The 22,040-nt window shown below is 41.5% G+C and overlaps 1 protein-coding gene across 4 annotated transcripts; it reads right to left on the minus strand.

Annotated features, from left to right (window-relative positions):
- Positions 1-271: 271 nt before the first annotated feature.
- Positions 272-21,593, minus strand: LOC100767149 (cytochrome P450 4A12B). 4 transcript variants are annotated; one of them, XM_035438934.1, is made up of 13 exons: positions 21,405-21,593; positions 21,044-21,058; positions 19,899-20,031; positions 19,225-19,269; positions 18,660-18,787; positions 5,778-5,902; positions 5,274-5,428; positions 4,747-4,853; positions 4,462-4,652; positions 4,229-4,362; positions 2,941-3,005; positions 2,724-2,800; positions 272-440 (listed from the first exon to the last, which is right to left on the minus strand). In XM_035438934.1, the coding sequence occupies exons 1-13, from the start codon at positions 21,591-21,593 to the stop codon at positions 272-274; spliced, it is 1,533 nt and encodes a 510-aa protein (XP_035294825.1). The 4 variants fall into 4 exon arrangements, with proteins under 4 accessions (XP_035294825.1, XP_035294826.1, XP_027258297.1 ...); XM_035438935.1 differs by lacking the exon at positions 21,044-21,058 and having other exon boundaries at positions 5,274-5,332; positions 19,899-20,040; XM_027402496.2 differs by lacking the exon at positions 21,044-21,058 and having other exon boundaries at positions 19,899-20,040.
- Between the last annotated feature and the right edge of the window lie 447 nt (positions 21,594-22,040).

Genomic DNA, 22,040 nt, shown 5'->3' on the forward strand with positions numbered 1-22,040 from the left:
AGCAGGCAGCATAGAAGTCAGGGATATTATTAAGGTGGAAGGTCAGACATACATTCAAGTAGGGGACAGGTAAAAAGAAAAACAAGTAGCAATCCTGGAAGAAGGTAAGGAAGAACGACTGACAGATAAGGAGACAGGAAGCACACAGAAGGAGAAGAGCAAAGAGGGAAGAAAGAAAGGGACATGAGCAGATGGTCTGGGACAAGAGTGAGTAACAGGAAGACAAGATGGCAGGAAGCTTGCCATTGGAGCTGTCCTTGTCCTGAAAAGATTACTGGAGCTTTTTGAGACGTAGATGAATCCCATTCTTGGATTTCAACACAAGTCTTGGTATGGGGACTGGGATCCTGGTGGGATCCGGTAGCAGCTCAAAGCGGAGCAGGGTCAGGGCCACAGCTACCTTCAGCTCGTTCATGGCAAACTGTTTCCCAATGCAGTTCCTGGGTCAGAAAGGAACAGTAAAATAAGTGGCCTGAGTTAGTTGGAGTGGGGGGGGGGATAAGGGAGGACAGGAGGGAGAAGGGAACTGGGATTGTCATGTAAAACAATCTTGTTTCCAATTCAAATAAATCTGAAAAAAAAAAAAAAGTGGCCTCAGATTCTGTCTTGAGCTGTGTAGGCATTGTCCTTGGTGTGCTAGCATAGAACTGCATTCGGGCACTCTTTCATGGGATTCAGTCTGACCCCTTTCCTTGCTGGTCATATACCTATGCCTCTCCTCTGGGCCCTGATTCTGGCTCTCTTAATCTTTCACAAATAGGCCCTCTTTTCTGAGACTGACTCTAATCCTGCTTTGAGAGGCAAGGAATCAGCTCGTCTTTGGCTAGTTGACTCTCACATTAAGAGTTTCTGATCTCCCAGTGTGGATTCCATTGGTCAGGGCAACATGGGGGAGGGAGGGATCACACTCTTGGGGACTCTCTGTCTAGGAAGAAAGTCTCTTTAATCCTCACATGGAGTTGGATGCTGATGGCGAAGTTCTTGGAGAACATACTGGATTGGGGATCCTCAAGCTCCTGCCTATCTGCCTCCCACTCAGTGGTCAGGCTCCCACTTCTCCTCAGTCTACTAGCACCTGCAGTCCCCTAGTTCTGTTTCAAGGATGTCCTTGTCTGCTGCCTTCAGTGTCCTGTCCCAGACTTCACTGGTCCCCCAATCCCTTCTCTTCATGTTGACCCTCCCATCCTTTCAATATGGTAGTGTAATGTCTATATGCCTCAGATGCAGCCACACCTCTGTGAGTGACTGCCTCCCCAACTCTTACCTGCCCAGCCCCTACTTTCTGTCTCAGCAAATGTTGTAGAGGCCAAGGAGAGTCTCTCTCTCTCTCTCTCTGTCTCTCTCTCTCTCTCTCTCTCTCTCTCTCTCTCTCTCTCTCTCTCTCTGTCTCTCTGTCTCTCTCTCTCTCTCTTTCCTTCTACATGCTCAAGGCTCAGAACAATGAGCAGCTAGCCCTCATCCTCATGTCTGATGTTTCTTTCTTGGACACTCAAGGCACAATTGGTGATTTATTTGAGGCTACAGCATAGTTCAGGGCCTTGGACAGTGCCAGGGACATGGGCCATTCTATTAACTTCTTAGCAAGTAAATGAAAGTATCAAAGAAGAAAGAAATGTCTGTTTCACACAGAGGTGTACACCAGTTTTCGGTTCTTGTGGATGAACCAGAGGCAGAACCTATGTCTGTGTTCCTGTCAAAGCATAGGACTTGGAGCAGAGAAAAATAACTTGAATAATCGCTTCTGTGTGTCAATTTAGCTACCTGATACTCCTCTACCCATCAGTGACCTCATCATTGATCCCTAAGAGGAAGGGTTCACCCCTAGATAAACTCAGTCTAGATAAACAATATGCTTACAGCCTGTTCTGTGAAAATTGATTATGCATGGCAGAAGCCACAGAATTGTGAATGCAGAAGAGCCTTCCTTCTCTTCCTTACTTCTTTGGTAATCCACATTCCACAAGAAGATTAGTCAATTAGCCTTCATTTATTTTCACAGCATCTCTCTGGACTGTAACCTTTGAACTCAGCAGCTATTTCAGGAATGTTTGTTAGTGTGCACACTAGTATACTTTATAGATAGGTCAGGCCTAAGGTACTGTCTCCATTTTTCAAATTGGCTAAGTAGATCATAGCCCTACAGTGTAAAATCCTTCTCCAAATTTTGCTCATTGGGAAACTCCACATACTAATATGCAGTGAAAACTCTGTTGAATTAGAAATCAAAATTGTATAGGGAAGATTCATTGGCACCCATCCATCCACAGTGGACTCCGTACTTTTCCAAACATGGCTTCAACATAATTTCAAAAACATGAAAAATTTTTATATTCATTGTTGGGACTGATTGGGTAATTAAACAGAAGTGGTAAAATGAGTGGAGAATGGTGGGAACATACATACATCTTTTAAGATATCTGGCAGTAAGGAAAACAAATGCCTTAGATTCAGTTTACATGGGAAACCCCAAGTATGAACACTCATATTCTAGAAAATGTCAATATATGGTGAAGTTTGAAACACACACTGACAAAAATTTATATGGCTTTTGGGGAAAGTAGTCTGAAAAAAATGTTGCCTCCTTAAATGTCAACTCTTTGGGTGGGCACAGAAAACACATCCCACCCACAAATACCTAAAGATGTCACATAGGAGCCTAGGCAATCACAAATACTAGATATATACCCTTTTCTCCACTCATTACAGACAGTTGGACACCTCACCTTGCTCCTCCTGAGAAGGGCAGGAATGAGTGACTATGTCGGGAAGATTCCGGTGCAAATCGAGAGGGGTCAAACACCTGTAGTGAGAATACCAGGGCCAGAGCAAATAAGAGTCAAACTTCTGCTTTCATCCAAACCAAACATCCAGAAGTGAGAGTAGGGGTAGGTATTGGTCCAGAGATACCTTCCCCTGACTTTTTCCCATTGCTCCTTATACCTCTGGGTTTGGCCACACAGTTGGGTTGTGGTGGAGACCATAAAAGGAGAGCAGGACTGAGATACCTGTGGGATGAGTAGTACAAAAAGAGACCAGTTATGCCAATGTGGTAGAGCACTTGTTCCCTTATTCAGCAGAGAACATGCACACACAAATGGCCTGAATGCTAGAAATCATCACTTTTATCATAGGGAAGGAGGGTGGTCAGCAAAGCACTGAGCACAGGTTAGTTGCCAAAAAGCCATCAAGCTAGGTGAAAGAACAAGAAAGCATCTGAGAATCACTATTATATTAAGTGAACTGATAACTCTCTTTCATCAAATGTCTTCCATGATTCTTTGCCACACTCAACATTCACAAGCAACCTCCAAAAATGTGCTATTGTATACCCATTTTTTTTCAGATGATATTCTGAAGTCTCAGCAAGACTGGTTATCTTTTCTTGTCCACACAGCTTCAGTGTGGCAGAGGGGGAGGGAAATCATACCCAATGATAAGTAATCCAGTGGGTATTTTTCTACCATGATGTGGGACCACGATCAGCTGAACTCTTCTAATGAAAAGCCCCAACTCAAGCCTAGCCTGATACCCACCAGCCTGTATTTGAAAATCACTCTGGCCACACACAGCTCTGGGACAAAGAACACATGAAATGGTCGGTCATGATGATCAGTCTCTGCAAATTGTTGTTATTACTAGTTTCTATTATCTTCAACAACAGTCTGGTTTCTAAAAAATTGTTATGGGTTACCCTGCTCCAGAGCACCCAAGTTTTGAATATAAGTATAAGTCACTCTGTTCTCAGAAAAAACACTAGCTGTCCCATGGCCTTGCAGGTGTAAAAACCAAAATAACATTCCAAACCCCTCGTGGGCAAAATTGTAAGTTCAGTTCCCAACCAATCAGTAAATGACTCATGTATGTTATAGCCAATCAATATGTTGTCACAATCCTGCCTAGTGACCAAAAAGGTATAAAAACTGTTTGCTTTAGAAACTCGGGACTGTTCTCTTCTCAGGGAATGACCCCAATGCGTTGGAATAAAATCCTTTTTCTTTTACATTGAACTTGTGTCCAGTGAGTGATTCTGTGGGGTGCGTCTCCCGGAGTTGGACTTCACTTTTGGGTCCAACACTATCAGTTTGATGAATCCTCAGTGAACCACATCTTATTCATGACTTGGGAGTTCCTGAACTTTCTCATTTGCCTTCATCCACAAGAAGAAACACATGTTCCCAGGATTTACTGATTTCTCTTTTGTATCAAATAATAATTTGGAAACTCATACCTTTGGGTAAAGAGCGTCCATCTGGGAAGGTGACAGGTGTACTGAGATCTCTGCTCACACCTGGTACTGGTGGGTAAAGCCTCAGGGCCTCCTTGATGCACATGGTTGTGTAGGACATCTGGTCTAGGTGGTCCCTGAAATGAGTTCCATCTGAAAGTCATACAAAGGTGGTCCAACCAGGAGCTCCCATTACCAGAAGACAGGAATCTCTTCTATCCTGAGCTCCCACTCACCAGGTAATTGAAGATCCATCTCCTAAAAGACTCTGAACTTCCTCCCTGCATCTCTTCTGGTATTCAGGGTGTGTGGCCAAAGCATAGAAGATCCATGAGATACCACTAGCTGTGGTGTCATGGCCTTCAAACATGAATGTATCCACTTCAGCACGCAGGTCCTTATCAGACAAGATGCTTCCATTTTCCATCTGGAGAAGGCCACAGATGAAAGAGTAATGTTTGTTCATCACTCTGTGATTCTAGGTCAAGTCTCAAGCCTCTCATCAGGTTTCACATACTCACTCTGGCAAACAGGAGGAGGTCCAGAAAATCCAATCGCCTTTTCTTCCTAGCCTTCTCCAGCTCTCCCTCATCTTTAAGCTGAGCTTTCCTTGATTTGATCACTTTGTCTATCCAAGGACATTAATTACCAGAATGAGATGAGAATATAGCTCCCAAGAAGCTCATGCACCCTCTTTCCCCACCCCCAGAGGCCAGAGTGTATATGGTCAAGGGTTGGGTAAGGTGTGAGAGTCTAGCACATCTGACAGACATCAGGCCGCTCCTTAGGATAACAACTGGAGATCTTTTTTGAATGCTACTTGAATGTATTTCATTTAATATTACCAATGTGATGCCTCAAGTAACTACTGGATATCTCCAGCACCCTACATCTTAGCTTCTTTGTACTAGGAAAGTACCCAACATGAATTCATCTTACATCCTTCAGAGGACCAAAGGTCCTAGTCCTGACTCTGCCTCTGAGATCATGGTTAGCCTCTTTAGGCTGAGCCTGGTAAAAGAGGAGAGAGAAAGGAAACAAACAGAACCTGTGTGGTCATGGGCAAGTTGGTAGGCACTGATGGCCTGGCGGCCATTAGACGATAGACTGTAGATGGTGTCATTCTGGTGAAAGATGTTCCTCACACGGAAAAAAAAGAGATTGTTCAGGTCCCCAACTGCTTGGATATAAGACTGGTATTTTCTGTGAACACAATGACAAAAGGAGATATGACCCAGAAACAGAGTGGTAATTTCCTAATTTGGACAAAGATAACCCTAGGATTCATGTTGCTTCTGTCTTATACCCTTGTAACCACCATGTCTTTAGAAGATTGCATGGCCATTCAGGCTTCCACCTGTCTGGGAATACATGGTACATATGAGGCAGATTAATGCCTGATCTTGAGTTAGAGTTTGACCTAATTTCTCACTGTATAAGGAACGATCTTTTGTTTTGTGAATGTTAATATCTAAGATGTTCCATCTGCCTCTCAGGTGAGGCCACTTTAGTTGGCAAGATCAAAAACCTATAGTTCAGACATATTACTCACTTATCCAACTGGACACTACCCTCGTGGCTGAAGGCACACTTCATGATGGTGTCCAAGGTCATCAAGGAGATGTGTTGAAAGATCTCCAGAGTGGAATCCTGGCCAACAATCTGTTCCCATTTATCCTGTAATGGAAATAGAGGCCTGACCCCAAGTCTCCAAGAAGGCTGGTGCTAACTAGACCAGACTCATTCACTGCATTTCTAGATACCATTTTCTGACTCTCTATTCCAGATGTTGCAATGGCTGATTTCCACTGTCAACTTGGTTGGATTAAGAAACACCAAGGGGACTCCTTAGGAACTGATAGGACCTTCAGCCAGGGAAGCAGGTAGGCTAATTGCTGACCTGTACTCTCCTTCTGCTCCTCCAAATTAATCCCCCAGCTCTGCAAAAGAACACCTCCTGCAGTCTCCCTTCCCCTCTGCCCCCAGCTCCAGTGAATCCCCTAGATCTTCCCTTCCTAAACTCCCTCCCCAACTTCACCTTTCTCCTAATCCCCAACTCAACAGCAACCCACTCTCCACTCTAACCAGGGGAGCAAGTAGGCTAGCTGTAGATCTTTGCCCCTTCTTCCATTCCCCAAGTCCAATCACCTAGTCTTAAACCCAGCTCTTAAGTAAACATACTGCTATGGCCTCTCCTCACTCTCTACCCCCATTCCCAGGAAACTAACTAAGCAGATCCTCATGGAACACCTGCTTTCTTACCCCTTGTGAGACTCCTCTTTCATCCCCTGCTCATCACATTCCTGAATCCCAGTAACCAGAAACAGACTTTACCTGGAACCCCTAGTGCTCACACCTATCAGGACATGGAATGTTTTCTTACAGGTAAAGCACAGCCACCACATGCTCATAAGACCCATAGAAGAAATATAAACTAATGGATAAAACAGCTACTCAACAAAGACAAGACCAGATATCATCATCCAGAATTACAATCTTCCCAATTCCAGATGCCTAGACACCAGAGTAAAAACACAGTCAACAACAGTCAAGACAATGTCTCACTAGAGCCCAGAAAAACCACCACAGCAGGCCCTGAATATTCCAATATGGTTGAAGCACAAGTATAAGACCATAAAAAGCCTTTATGAATAATTCCTCAAAGAAATCTATGAAAACACAAATAAACAATGGAAGGAAAAGAACAAAACTAATCAAGTCTTGGAAATGGAAATAGAATCAATAAAGAAAACCTAGACTAAGCTGGAGAGATGGCTCAGAGGTTAAGGGCACTGGGTGCTCTTCCAGAGGTCCTCAGTTCAATTCCCAGCAACCAGATGGTGGCTCACAACCATCTGTAATGAGATCTTCTGCCCTCTTCTGGCCTGCAGAGATACATGCAAGCAGAATACTGTATACATAATAAATAAATCTTTAAAAAAAAAAAGAAAGAAAGAAAACCTAGACTGAAAGAAGTCTGGAAATAAAAATTTTAGGAATATGAACAGGAACAAGGGAGATTCTATATTCACCAACGGAGTACAAGAGAATCTCAGGCACTGAAAACACAATAGAAGAAATGGGTACATTGGCCAAAGAAAATGTTAAATCTAAAAAGTTCTTAGTACAAAGCATCCAAGAAATTTGGAACACTATGACAAGTCCAAATCTAAAAAATAGGAATAGATGAAGGAAAAATGTAGGTCAAAGTCACAGACTATATTTTCAGCAAAATCATAGAAGAAAATTTCTCTAACCTAAAAAGGGAGATGCCTGTCAAAGTTCAAGAAACACACATATCAAATAGGCTGGACTGGAAAAGAAAGCCTCCTTGGTACATAATAATAAAAATAGTAGACATGCAAAGCAAAAAAGGTTATTAAAGCTTATTAAAAGGAAGACTAAATAACATATAAAGGCAGACCTATTAGAATAACACCTGACTTCTCATATGTGATAGGTAGGGTTTTAGTTGGGGGGTAGGGGAGAATGGGAGGGAGGGGGAACTGGGATTGTCATGTAAAACAATCTTGTTTCTAATTCAAAAAAAAAATTTGCAAAAAAAAAAAAACCTGACTTCTCAATGGAGACTCTAAAAACCAGAAAAGACTAAACAGATGTGCTGCAGACTCTAAAAGACCAATAATGCCAGCCCAGAATACCATACCTAGCAAGACTTTCAATCACCAAAGATGGAGAAAAATAAGATATTCCATGATAAAAAAAAAAAAACATTTTTCTGCAAATCCAGCCCTACAGAAGGTGCTAGAAGGTTACTCCAACCTAAAGAGGTTATCTGAACCTCTTCCAAAAGTTACAGGGAATAGTTACAGGGAATAATCACAGACCAGCAAAATCAAAAAGGGGTAAACAGACACACCTACACACACACACCCCACCACCACCACCTCCAACAACAACAACAACAGCAAAATACCAAGAATAAAAAAATCACAGGTCAATGATATCCCTCAACATCACTGTCTGAATTCCTCAACAAAAGACTAACAGAATTATGCAAAAATGGGATCTATACTTCTGCTGCATCCAAAAAACAAACTTTTACACCAAGTCAGGGTAAAAGGTTGGGAAAAGATATTCCAAGCAAATATACCTAAGAAACAAGCTGGTGTAGCCGTTTTAATACCTGACAAATAAAATTCAAACCAAAACTAAGCAGAAGTTATAGAGAAGGACACTACAGACTCATCAAAGGAACTATCCACCAATATGGCATTGCAATTCTTAACATCTATGCCCCAAACACAAGGGCACTCAAGTGTGTAAAAGAAACACTACTACAGCTTAAATCACATATTGACCATTACACACTGAGAGTGGAAGAGTCCCAGACAAAAACTAAACAGAAATGCTAGAGCTAACCGATTCTATAAACCAAGTGGACCAAGCAGACATTTACAGAAAGTTTCACCCAAACACAAAAGAAATAGATCTTCATCTGAGCAGCTCATGGAACTTCCTCTGAAGCTGACCACATAGTTGGATACAAAGGAAGTCCCAACAGTTATAAGAAAAATCTAAATAACACCCTGAACCCTATCTGAGCACTACATACTAAATCTGGTATGAACAACAAAACAACAGAAAGCTTACACACTCACAGAAACTGAATAATCATCTACTGAGTGAAAAGTGCGCCAAGACAGAAAATAAGAAAGGAATTAAAGACTTTCTAGAATTGAATGAAAATGAACACACAACATACCCAAACTCATGGGACACAGAGGATGCTGTTCTAGGTGGCAAGTTCACAGCACTAAGTGCCTACATTAAAAATTGGAGAGACCTCATACTAGTAACTTAATAGCACACTGGAAAGTTCTAGAACCAAAATGGAAATCACACACAAAAGGAGTAGGCAGCAAGAAATAATCAAACTCATTGGGCATCGGTGGCGCATGCCTTTAATCCCAGCACTCAGGAGACAGAGGCAGGCAGATTTCTGTGAGTTCAAGGCCAGCCTGGTCTCCAGAGTGAGTGTCAGGATAGGCTCCAAAGCTACACAGAGAAACCCTGTCTCGAAAAACCAAAAAAGAAAAGAAAAGAAAAGAAAAGAAAAGAAAAGAAAAGAAAAGAAATACTCAAACTCAGGGCTTAAATCAATAAAATAGAAACAAAGAAAAAATGGAAAGAATCAAGGAAACAAAGAGTTGGCTCTTTGAAAAAAAAAAATCAATAAGATTGACAAACCCTTATCCAAATTAACTAAAAGACAGAAAGAGAAGATGCAAATTAACAAAATTAGAAATGAAAGGGAGGACAGAAAATCTAAAAAGAAATGGATCCACAGTTATGAAGCCACAGTTATTTATCCTGGTACCCAAACCATATAAAGACACAACAAGGAAAGAGATTTACAGACCAGTTTCCCTTATGAACATAGATGCAAAAATACTCAATAAAATAGTTGCAAATTAAATCTAAGAACACATCAAAAAAGATCATGTCCCATGATCAAGTAGACTTTATCCCAGAGATGCAGGAGTGGTTCAATAAATGAAAATCAATAAATATAATTCACCATAAAAACAGACTGAAAGGCAAAAGCCACATAATCATCTCATTAGATTCAGGAAAGATCTTTGACAAAATCCAGCATCCCTTTATGATAAAAGTCCTGGAGAGATTAGGGATACAAGGGACATACTTCAACATAGTAAAGGCGGTTTACAGCAAGCCCATAGCCAGCAACTTAAATGGAGAGAAACTAAAAGCAATTTCACTAAAATCAGGAACAAGATGATGGTGTCCACTCTTTCCATATATATTCAATATAGTACTTGAAATATTAGCTACAGCAATAAGACAACTGAAGGAATCAAATGGATACAAATTGGAAAGGAAGAAGTCAAAGTATCTTTATTTGAAGATGATATGATTCATAGTGACCAAAAAGTTCCACCAAGAAACTCCTACAGCTGATAAACACTTTCAGGAAAGCAGCTGGATACAAAATTAAGTCACACAAGTCAGTAGCCTTCCGATATACAGATGGCAAACAGTCTGAGAATGAAATCATGGAAATAATAACTTTTACAATAACCTCAAATAATATAAACTAGTTTGGGGTCTCTAACCAAGCAAGTGAAAGACTTGTATGATACAAACTTTAAGACTTTGAATAAAGAAATTGAAGAAGATATCAGAAGATGAAAAAGCACCTCATGCTTATGGATTAATAGGATTAAAATAGGAAAAATAGCCATCCTACCTAGAGCAATCTCTAGGTAGGTTCAATGTAATCCCCATCAAAATTTTGACACAATTCTTTACAAATATTGAAAAGAATATTTTCAGTTTCATATGGAAACACACACACACACACACACACACACACACACACACACACACACACACACGGAAAACAGGATTGATAGGCCAGTTCTGAATAATAAAAGAACTGCTGGAGGTATCACTGCTCTCAAGCTCAAGTTTTACTACAAAACTATAGTTTAAAAAAAAAAACAGCATTATGCATCAGGGAAATACAAATCAAAACAACTCTGAGATACCATCTTACACCCGTCAGAATGGCTAAAATCAAAAACACCAATGACAGTTTATGCTGGAGAGGAGGTAGAGATAGGGGAACAATTCTCCATTTCTGGTAGGAGTACAAACTTGTACAGCCACTTTGGAAATCAGTACGGAGGTTTTTCCGGAAAATGGGAATCAGTCTACCTAAAGATTCAGCAATTCCACTCTTAGACATATACCCAAAGGATACACATCCATACAACAAGGACATCTTTTCAACCTATGTCCATAGCAGCATTAGTTGTAATAGCCAGAACCTGGAAGCAACCTAGATGCCCCTCAACTGAAGAATGGATAAAGAAAATGTGGTACATTTACACAATGGAGTACTACTCAAAACATGGTTTGTACTCACTCATATACATATATTAGACATTGAGAAAAGGATTACCAGACTACAATCCACACCTCCAGAGAAGCTAGGAAACAAGGAGGACCATAAGAGATACATACATGGCCCCATAATGAAGGAGGAAGGGACAAGAGCTCCTGAACAATTTGGGAGCAAGCGGGAAGGGGAAGGGAGGTAAGAGAAAGAGGAGGGGAGAAGAGGAGGGGGAGGAGAACATGAGGGATCAGGAAGATTGAGTGGAGAGAAGAACAGAGAACAGGAAAAGAGACCCATCAATAGAGGGAGCCATTATAGGTTTAAAGAGAAATCTGGCACTAGGGAATTGTACAGAGATCCACAGGATGACCCCAACTAGGAGTCTAAGCAACAGTGGAAAGGCTACCTTAAATGCCCTTCCTCTATAATGAGAATGATGACTACCTTAAATGCCGTCCTAGAGCCTTCATCCTGTAGCTGATGGAAGCAAAAGCAGAGATCCACAGCTAACCATTGAACAGAACTCCTGGAATCCAGTTGTAGAGAGGGAGGATCGATGAACAAAGCGGTCAAGACCATGCTTGGAAACCCCACAGAAACAGCTGACCTGAGCAAATGGGGACTCATAGTCCTCAGTCAAACAGCTGGGAAACCAACATAGGACCAAACCAGGCCCCCTGAATGTGGGTGTCAGCTAGGAGGACTGGGCAGTCTATGGGGACTTTGGCAATGGAACCAGGATGTATCCCTAGTGCACGAACGAACTTCGGGAGCCCATTCCCCATGGAGGAATACTCTCTTAACCTAGATACATGGGGGAGGGCCTAGACCTTCCCCCTAATGACTTGACAGATTGTGATGATCCTCATGGAAGGCCTTACCCTTCCTGGGTAGTGGATGGGGGATGGGATGGGAGGGTTGGTGGGGCGCATGGGAGGATGGGAGGGAGAGGGAACTGGGGTTGATATATAAAATAAGGTTGTTTCTAATTTAAGTAAAACTTATTTTAAAAAAGACTCACCTAAAAATTTTTAAGTGAGTTATTTTTTGTTTAATGATAAAATTCATTAGAGCAGTTTTGAATTCACTGAATAATTGAGTGGAAAATACAAATTCCCAAATGTTCCCACGCAGAACATCCCCATTGTTAACATTCTGCTCACAAAGCTACTTCTAGTATAATCAATAAACCTTCATTAACATATTTTGAATAATTATGTATATACATATATATGCTTTGTTTTTGGCTTTGCATTTTTTTAATTCTTTAGTTACTACTCATATTTACATATCCATCTCCCCATTCCCTTGCCCTCCCATCCTCCCATATTCTCCACTCAACCCCCCCCAACCCATCCCCCTACTCCTCCCCAGGGATGGTGAGGCCCTCCACCAAGGACCTTCAAAGTCTGTCATATTGTTTGGGGGAGGGCCGAGGCCCTCCTTGCTGTATCTGGGCTGCAACAGTATCCCTCCATAGAGAATGGGCTCCCAAAGTCCATTTGTGCTCTAGGGATAAAGACCGTCTTAGCCTCCTAGCTGGTACCCACATTCAGAGGGCTTGGTTTGGTCCATTGCTGTTTCCCCAGCTTTATGACTAGGATCTCCATGCTATCAGTAGGTCAGGTCTACTGTTTTTAAAAGAAGACTAGGGCTGGAGAGATGGCTCAGAGGTTAAGAGCACTGACAGCTCTTCCAGAGGTCCTGAGTTCAACTCCTAGCAATCAGATGGTGGCTCACAACCATCCGTTATGAGATCTGGTGCCCTCTTCTGGTGTGCAGATATACATGGAAGCAGAATGTTGTATGCATAATAAATAAATAAAATCTTTAGAAAAAAAAGGCTCACCTAAAAATTAAAAAAAAACCCAGCAGAGATCCATAATCAATCACCAGGCTGAATTCCAGGAATACAGTCAAAAAGAGGCATGAGGGAATACATGAGCAAGGGAGGTCAAGATCATGATGGAGAAATCTACAACAGAGACAGCTGAACCAAGTTTATGGAAACTCATGAACTCTAGACCAACAGTTGTGGAGCCTTTATGGGACCAAACTAGGCCTTATGTATGTGGGAGATAGTTGTAAAGCTTGGGCTATCTGAAAGGTCCCTGGTAGTATCTATCCCTGATGCATGAGCTAGCTTGTTATAGCCCATTCCCTATGAGGGTATGGATGCCATGCTCAGCCTTAAAGCAGCAAGGAGGGGCTTGGTCCTACCTCAACTTAATAAGCCAGACTTTGTCAACTCCCCATGGGAGCCCTTACCTATTGGGAAGAGTGGGTGGGGATGGGTTGGGGAAGAGACTGGGGGGGTAAGAGGAGGGGTAGGAGGGAGAACTTTGGTTGGAATGTAAAGTGAAATTTAAAAAAAATACATCAAAAAAGAAAACTATACATAGTAAATAAATTTAAAACAACAGCATGGTATTAGCACAAAACAGACACATTTATCAAAGGAATCAAATTGAAGATCAGAATAAATCCACACACCTTTGGACACCAGATATTGATAAAGAATCCAGAAATACACACTGGAACAAAAACAGCATTTTCAATAAGTGGTGCTAGTCGAACTGGAAGAAAGTGGAAAATAGCCTTGAATTCAATGGGAGAGGAAAAAACTCTGACCAGAACATTAGCATTAGCACTGGCACTAATATCAACAACTAATAAATGGGACCTCATGAAACTGAGAAGCTTCTCGTGGCAAAGGACACTGTCATCTGGACAAAGCAGCAGCCTACAGAATGGGAAAAGATTTTTACCAACTACACATCTGATAGATGGCTGTACTGTCTGATTTTGTGTATTAACTTGACACAAGCTAGAGTCATTAGAGATGAAGGAACTTCAGTTGGATCCATGACTTCCAGCTTTAAAGCATTTTCTCAATTACTGATCAATGGGAGAGAGCCCAGCCCATGATGGGTGGTGTCATCCTTTGGCTTGTGGTCCTGGGTTCTACAAGAAAGCAGGCTGAGTAAGCCATGTGAAGCAAGCTAGTAAGTAGCACCCCTCTATGGTCTCTGCATCAGTTCCTTCGTCCAGTTTCCAGCTCTGTTTGAGTTCCTGTTCTGTCTGCCTCCAGTGATGGATTATGATCTGCAAGTATAGGCTATATAAAACCTTTTCTCCCCAAATTACTTTTGGTCATGGTATTTCATCACATCAATAGGGCTAATATTTAAAATATATAAAAGAAGTCAAGAAACTAGCTATCAAAGGAACAAATTACCCAATGAAAATGGAGTACAGATCTAAAGAGAATTCTCAACAGAGGAAATTCAAATGGTTGAGAAACACTTAAAGAAATATTCAACATCCTTAGCCATCAGGGAAGTGAAAATCAAAGGTATTTTGACATTCCATCTTATACCTGTCAAAATGGCTAAGATCAACAAAACAAATGAAAGCTAATGCTGGTGAGGATGCAGAATAAGAGGAACACTCTTCCATCGCTGGTGGGAGTGAAAACTTGTACAGCCACTATGGAAATCAGTTTGGTGTTCCTTGAGAAGGTGGGAACTGATCTACCTCATGATCCAGTTATACCACTCTTGGATATATATCCAAAGGATGTTTCAAACTATCACAGATGGTCAACCATGTTCATTGCTGATCTTTTCCTAATAGCCAGAAATTGGAAACAACCTAGATGTCACTCAACAAAAGAATGTATAAAGAAAATGTGGTACATTTACACAACGAAATATTACTCAGCCATTAAAAATAATAACATCATGAAATTTATAGCCAAAAGAATGAAACTAGGAAAAACATCATCCTGAGTGAGGTATTCCAGGCTCAGAAAAAAAAAAGAGAGTATATATTTTCTTTTATGAGTATAATAGCTGTAAAGTCAATAATAACCAAGATACAATCCATAGAATCACAGAGTGTAGGTATAGAGTAAGGGATAGATCTTGTTAGGAAAAGGAAATAGAATAAATAGATATGAATAAAGGGGGTGGGGCTGGAATCAAAGGATCAAGTAGAAGGAGAAGGAAAGAGGGGGTTGAAGGAAAGCATACAAAGAGATAAATAAAATGAGGGACATTTGAAGAGTAGTATGGAAACCTACTATAGCAGAAAATTCCTAAAATATATACATATATTAAGGTGATCTAAACGAAATCATCAAATAATGGTGGAAACTGAGTCCCAGGTGGCCAACTCTTGTCACCAAACCAAGCTTTCAGTACTGGGATTGATTACATCTAAGTTATTGATCAAAGGGACCCCAACAGGAACCCCCAAACAACCTGGGCTGCTGCCAAGACTGTAGTTTATTTTTTATAAACTGACAGCAAGGCCCCATTGTTAAAGACAACACCTATACAACTTGTTGAAGATGGAGATGTAGAGCTGGTGCCTACATAGAGCCTTCACCCCTATATTCCAGCATCTTTGGTAGAGGAAAGTACTCTGCCTGTTAACAAAAGAGAAACAAACACCAAGAAAGCCACAAACTTCTATCTACAATGGTGTATTACCTGCAAGATATGCTAGGGCAATGGCGGCACAAAGGTGGTGGGCATAAATAACCACATCTTATTTGACTTAAGGCCCATTCCACGAGATGGAAGCCATACTCAACACTTATTGAGTGACCAAGAACCTGAGACTGAATAGCCCAAAGACCTAGAGTAAAACCAAATAATACTGGTCTAAAAAATGAAAACTGTACTGATAAAATAACTCCTCATGGTATGCTGCTATACTCATAGATGAGTGCCAGTTCAGCCACTTTCAGAGCAGCTTTCTCCATCAACATATGGGAACAAATATAAAGACCCACAGCCAGACATTATGCAGAGTGAGAGACCTTTAAACACTTATCCTTAAAAGGAATGTTTCCACCAAACCTCCCTCCTCAGAGCTCAGGAAACTCCATAGAAGAGGAAGCAGAAAAAGTGTAAGAGTCAGAGGGGCTGGAGTATACCAAGAAAACAAGACCCTCTAAATCAACATGAGCAGAGCTAATATGAACTCACAGAGACTGAAGCAACATGCACTGGCAGGCATGGGTGTGCACCAGGTCCTCTGATTATTTATTACGACTTCCAGTTGAGTGTTTTTTAATGAGATTCCTGCGTGTGTGAATAAGTGGGTCTCTGATTCCTGTGCCTTCTTTTGGGCCCATTTTCTTCTGTTGGTTTGTTTTGTTCACCTTCCATGTGATAGTTTTTGTTTTAGCTTTCATATTTTATTTTGTTATATTTTTAAAAGAATGAATGAATGAGTGAATGAAAAATAGCCACTAGGGTAAAGGTTGACAACTGTCATTTATATTTTCTGGGAGAGGAAAAAATCTGTTTCCTCCAGTGGAGTGATACTAGGTATAACAACCACTTCAGGGCAGGTTTATGTGACCAGCATATAATTGACTCCACAGTTTTTGTGTGTGTGCATGCTTTTATTTGGTTATAATTTGAATTTTTCTTTCTTTGTGGTGTTTTATTTCGTTTTCTTGGTTTGGGGGTTCTTGTTGATATTTATTGGGTTTTTGTTTGATTTTATATAACTTGAAGTTGGGAGTGTGGAAGGACACAGGGTCTGGAAGGATTTGGGGGAGAGGAAGAATTTGATTAAAATCTATTTAAATATAAAAATTGCTTTAAATAATAAAAATATCATAAAAATAAATAAATACATTTTAGGTCCCAGAGAGAGACAGACAGACAGAAAGATGAAGGACATCAATGAGCACACCTTTGAGTATCTCTGTATAGGCATTTGTAGAGTTGACTTAAGGGGTAAGAATTTTCGTGAATGAGAACATTGCCATTCCATGGGTGACGGTTCTAGACTAAACAGAAAGGGGCCAAAGGAGAAAGTCAAGGAAGTGTTGGTATTTCTCTTTCTCTGTTTCTGTTTGGGATCATGAAACAACCATCCATTCTCTCTCCACCACAGTGGACTGTATCCACTCCCTCCCTCCCTCCCTTTGACAGCTTCTTCTCAGATCTTTAATCTCATCAATAACAGAAATAGCTAATATAGACATCTTTTAGAAAACTACATGTGAAAAAATATTTGTAGTCTGATACCTATTTATAATCTTTCAGAGGAAAGATTATAAAATTAAACATATCTTTACTTTTAATTTTATGAATCAGTTATAACCTTTCAGTTGATAAAGAGGATCCCCAGAGAACCCTTCATTTTTCTGGCAGATGAATGAAATTTGAAAGAACTAATGGAGACTCAAATATGATAATAAAATAGTCAAGGAAAAGAAAGCCCATGGGCCTGCACATGTGTTCCTAATGAGGATCATCTTTGTCTTTTTTTTTTTTCTATTTTTTATTTAAATTAGAAACAAACTTGTTTTACATGTCAATCCCAGTTCCCTCTCCCTCCCCTCCTCCCCTGCCCCCTACTAATACCCTAGCTATCCCATACCCCTTCTGCTCCTCAGGGAGGGTGAGGCCTTCCATGGAGGATCTTCAAAGTTTGTCATATTAATTTAAGCAGGTTGTATCTAGGCTGAGAGAGTATCCCTCTATGTGGAATGGGCTCCCAAAGTCCATTTGTATACTAGGGATAAATACTGATCCACTGCCAGAGGCCCAATAGATTACCCAGGCCTCCTCACTGACACCCACGTTCAGGGAGTCTGAATCAGTCCTATGCTGGTTTCCCAGATCTCAGTCTGGGTTCCATGAGCTCCCCCTTGTTCAGGTCAGTTGTTTCTGTGGGTTTCTCCAGCCTGATCTTGACCCCTTTGCTCATCACTCCTCCCTCTCTGCAACTGGATTCCAGGAGTTCAGTTTACATCCTGGTCTTTAAGTCTTTTTCATTCATCAAATGTTCAATGAGCACTATGAAGTCGGAAATTTAGAGTCATGTGGGGCAGGATAGTACATCTAGTTTAGCTGAGAGGACGTAGCCCTGGTGTGCATTTCATTGTATGTGTCTTTCAATTCTACGTAGAAGCCCTGGGTCCCAGGACAGATTAACATCTTGGGAAGTAGGCCTGGTCACTGAAGCTGCCATGCCTAGGACATCCAGGGACAACTAATATTGTTGCCTGGCAGGATTTACTATTTTTCAAGAATGCTGTTAGATTTGACCATGTGCCCACCATGATTTCTCTCCTCTCCTCTCCTCTCCTCTCCTCTCCTCTCCTCTCCTCTCCTCTCCTCTCTCTCTCCTCTCCTCTCCTCTCCTCTCCTCTTCTCATCTCTCTTCCCCTCCACTCCCCTCTCCTTCCCTCCTCTCCCCTCCTCTTCCCTTCCCTCCCCTCTCCTCACCTTTCCTGCCCTCCCTTCTCCTCTTCCCTCCCCTCTCATCCCCTCCTCTCCTTTCCTACCCTCTCTTCTCCTATCCTCTATTCCCCCATCTGGATCCTCTATGCATTGACTTTTGAGGAACCTATTTCACATGATGAATTGAGTGTTGTTCCATGTGACTTTGTCAGAAGATTAAAGAGTAGAAGCTGAATATGTGTTATGAGAGGGTGTGTGGACATGAGAGTGAAAGGGGTAGGGAAGAGGGAGACAGGGAACAAAAGAGAAAGACACACATAGAGAAAAGACTCACCAGCATTACATGAACAGAATCTGCCATGGTTTTCACATAAGGCTTCAGGATATCATAGTGAAAAGCTGGAGTCAACATTCGTCGGTGCTGGAACCATGTCTCTCCATTCAACAGAAGCAAACCATACCCTGGACAGCGATGGTTGTGTGAATGAGTGTACTCGAGCAATGGGATTGGAAGTAGGGGCAATTTGGAGAGACAAACATTGAAGATTTTGGAAGAACAGGAAGACAAAGACACATGGAAAAAGACTAATACTTTTCAATAGTATGTTTTCCCCCATTGGCCTGGTACTTATGATGTGATCATGATAGCTGCAAGATAAAGATTTAAAATAGTGAGGGAAGAGTTAGAAGGACATACATGTTAGGCTAAGAATGTTGATAAATAGGAGATATGGAAACATAGGGAAAAGGTTAAGAAGAGAAATGAAATTACAAGTAAGGATTATATCTTGAAGGTTATGGCTCATCTACCATTGGTCTCAATGAATCAAAATACAGTTCTTGGCAAACCCAAGTGGAGAGTAACTAACTACAGATAGTATTTATAGTGTTGTACATACCAATCCAAGGAGCCAGAAATCTGTAGGAACCATGAGCTTTCGGGTCTGAAAAAAGGTGAGGCATTAGTTAGAAACAAAGAAAAATGAAGTGGCCTGAGATGGCTGCACATAAGAACAGAGAGTGCCATGAAATCTTAATAACTCTATTGGCAGTTTGCCTCATGCTACCTCCCACTGTCTCCCATCCCCTTCTTGACACTTTGGCTTAAGGAGGCAACCTCCCTATACCAGAAGCTAAATATCCCAAGGATTAGAATGGTGACTTCAAAAGAAATGTAGATTATTATGTCCCCAACCCCAAGGAAAGCACAACCTTGTAGTTTAACTGCAGCTGCTAGTAGTTTAGTCATCCACAATACAGTACAGAACAATTAGCAGTTTCAAACCCAAGTCACTATAGATATGAAATATATTTTATATATAACTCACCACCCCAATTTAGTTCAAAAATGGTAAATAAATTGAACTCACACTACTATTCTAAAGTTGTAGTGCTAAGTACCAAGAAAGTATTGAATAAGTATTGCTGACTATATGCAAGGTTGTGACCAGGACAAATGAAAGGTACTGTTTAGGCAATAGTAACTGAATTGTCACTTCTTCCTGTAATTTCACAGACCCGGGTATAAACCCAGAATGAAAGATCCACAATGGTGACTGAGTTTCACCCTCACCTGATCTTCCCAGAATCACTTTCATGTAGTCAGGGTCATACACCTGGAAGCGCAGTTTGGTTCCCCAGAGCCAATGTGGGCAGGCACTTGGGAAATTCTTTACCCGTGTTAGAATATCTTGAAGCTCCTGGTCCTTAGGGACCTGATATCAGTAGAAAAATGAATCACTAAAAATACTTTGTGCTACATGTGGTGACTCATGATTGTAATCCCAACACAACCCTTGGGAGGCTGAAGCCAGAGAGGATCTCTGTTGGTATGAAGCCAATATAGGCTACATAGTGAGTCCCAGGCCACTAGCCTGGCCTACCTTGCAAAACACTGTCAAACAAAACAAAACAAAATCTAACTAACAAAACCTCAAGAGTAAAATAAAAAGAAACAATCTGCAGTTCTTGGTCCTAAATAAAGGGCAGAACAACTTCAGGGACATGGTGAGGATGATTCAACAGAACCTAAGATGGGGGCCCATCTTGATGGCCTGTCTGTGCTTTGCTCTTTCCCTTGATCTTAACCAGATGCTGTAGTCCTGTTAGATGACGCTGTATTCCTCAGAAGCTTTCCCTATAACCTCAGCTCTGGCTCATATTCCAAATAACCTATCTCCTCTTAAATGTGGTCAGTATGCAACACTTAACCACATGCTTCTCTCTGCAACCTTTTACTTAGTTCTGTGCCTGTTCCTCCAAAGATGACAGAGGCTCTCCCAGACCCTAGGCTAATTTTTCTCTTCTTTCTGGAAGACAGTACACTTGCGCCAGGCCCTTGATTGGGTGTTGAGGTACAGTGTGCTTAGCAACACGGAGCGCACACTACAGGGTGTGCAGGAGAAGAGCCCATCAATAAATAGACTTTGAATAATAGCACATCTCTAGCAATAGCCCTCACATCTGCAGGACAACTTTCCTGACCCTTAGGACTTAAAATGATAAATCATTTACCAAGTCAGGTCTTTCTATCTTAGGTAAACCTATATGGTCAGTTGCTTCACCCAATAGCAAAGTGAGTACCTTTATCATACTTGGCACCCACTGTGATTCCTGTATGTTGTTACCATGCATGGGACAGATTCTGCCACACTAATAGCCATGTTCTCAAACAAGTTCTGTGCTAGGAGAGGATGAAGAGAAACTGGGGCAGGGAGCCACCAAGAAGTCCAGCTTTTTGAGAACAGGTGAGATTGTGGGAGTTACTCAGCCTGGAAAGGAAAGGGCTTAGGTAGGATCAACAACAACCTCCCAAGTCTAGGGCTCTCAACACAGATGCTAGAGCTGCATAAGGAAGAAGTGTGCAGCAGAGCCAACAGTAGTAAGACAAGATTCTTTTGAGCAGTGAGCCCCTCTTGCTGAAGTGAGCACAGCCTCACATGTATCCCATTCTGAGCAGAATGTCCCACGACAGACCCGTGCTTGTTTTATAGCAAGCTCTGATCTGTAAATTTGATGGCTATTCTCTGAGACCCCCTATCCTCCCTGCTCCCCATCCACCCTTCCCTTTCCTTCATACCTTGTGCCCAAAGAACCAGTGGGAAGGTGGGCATGGGAACTGCTGAGTATTTCTGAGTAGCCATTGCCTGTGCAGGTAGAACTGGACCACCTTGAAGAGCACCAGGAGCAGGCTAAGCACAGAGGCTACTTGGAGGAAGCCAGAGATGCTTCCTGGGAATCTGGTGGCGCTCAGATCAGAGACACTCATGATACAACCGTTTCTGGATCACTGGCTGTCCCTCACTTTCACTGAACACTTCATCTACAAGCCCCAGGAAGACTGCCCCACCTACTTGTGGGAGGGAGATGGGTGTGAGCAGAGATTTGTTTCAAGACCAGAGTTAATCAACCTGAACAAACTACTTTGGGAAACAGTGAAATGAAAGACATATCAAGTGACAGTGGCTAAATGACACTTTATCCACATAGCTCACAAATATTTGTGAAAGAGCTACAACAGCAGCAGTGAAGGCTGACAGCAAAGAGTTCATGGCTTAGTTTGCCAAAAGTTCACTAGAAGTGGCTGTTCATACTATTTCCAAGATTTTAGGAATGGAAAATTATGACAAAGAGGTAAAATGAGGGGTTACATGGGGGGAAAGCCATTGAAAGAGTGCTGTAGGGTTTCCTATTGGATGTCAGAGCTGTCTGTGCC

Source organism: Cricetulus griseus, chromosome 2 (assembly GCF_003668045.3).
Source record: "Cricetulus griseus strain 17A/GY chromosome 2, alternate assembly CriGri-PICRH-1.0, whole genome shotgun sequence".
In the NCBI taxonomy this organism is placed as follows: Eukaryota; Metazoa; Chordata; class Mammalia; order Rodentia; family Cricetidae; genus Cricetulus; species Cricetulus griseus.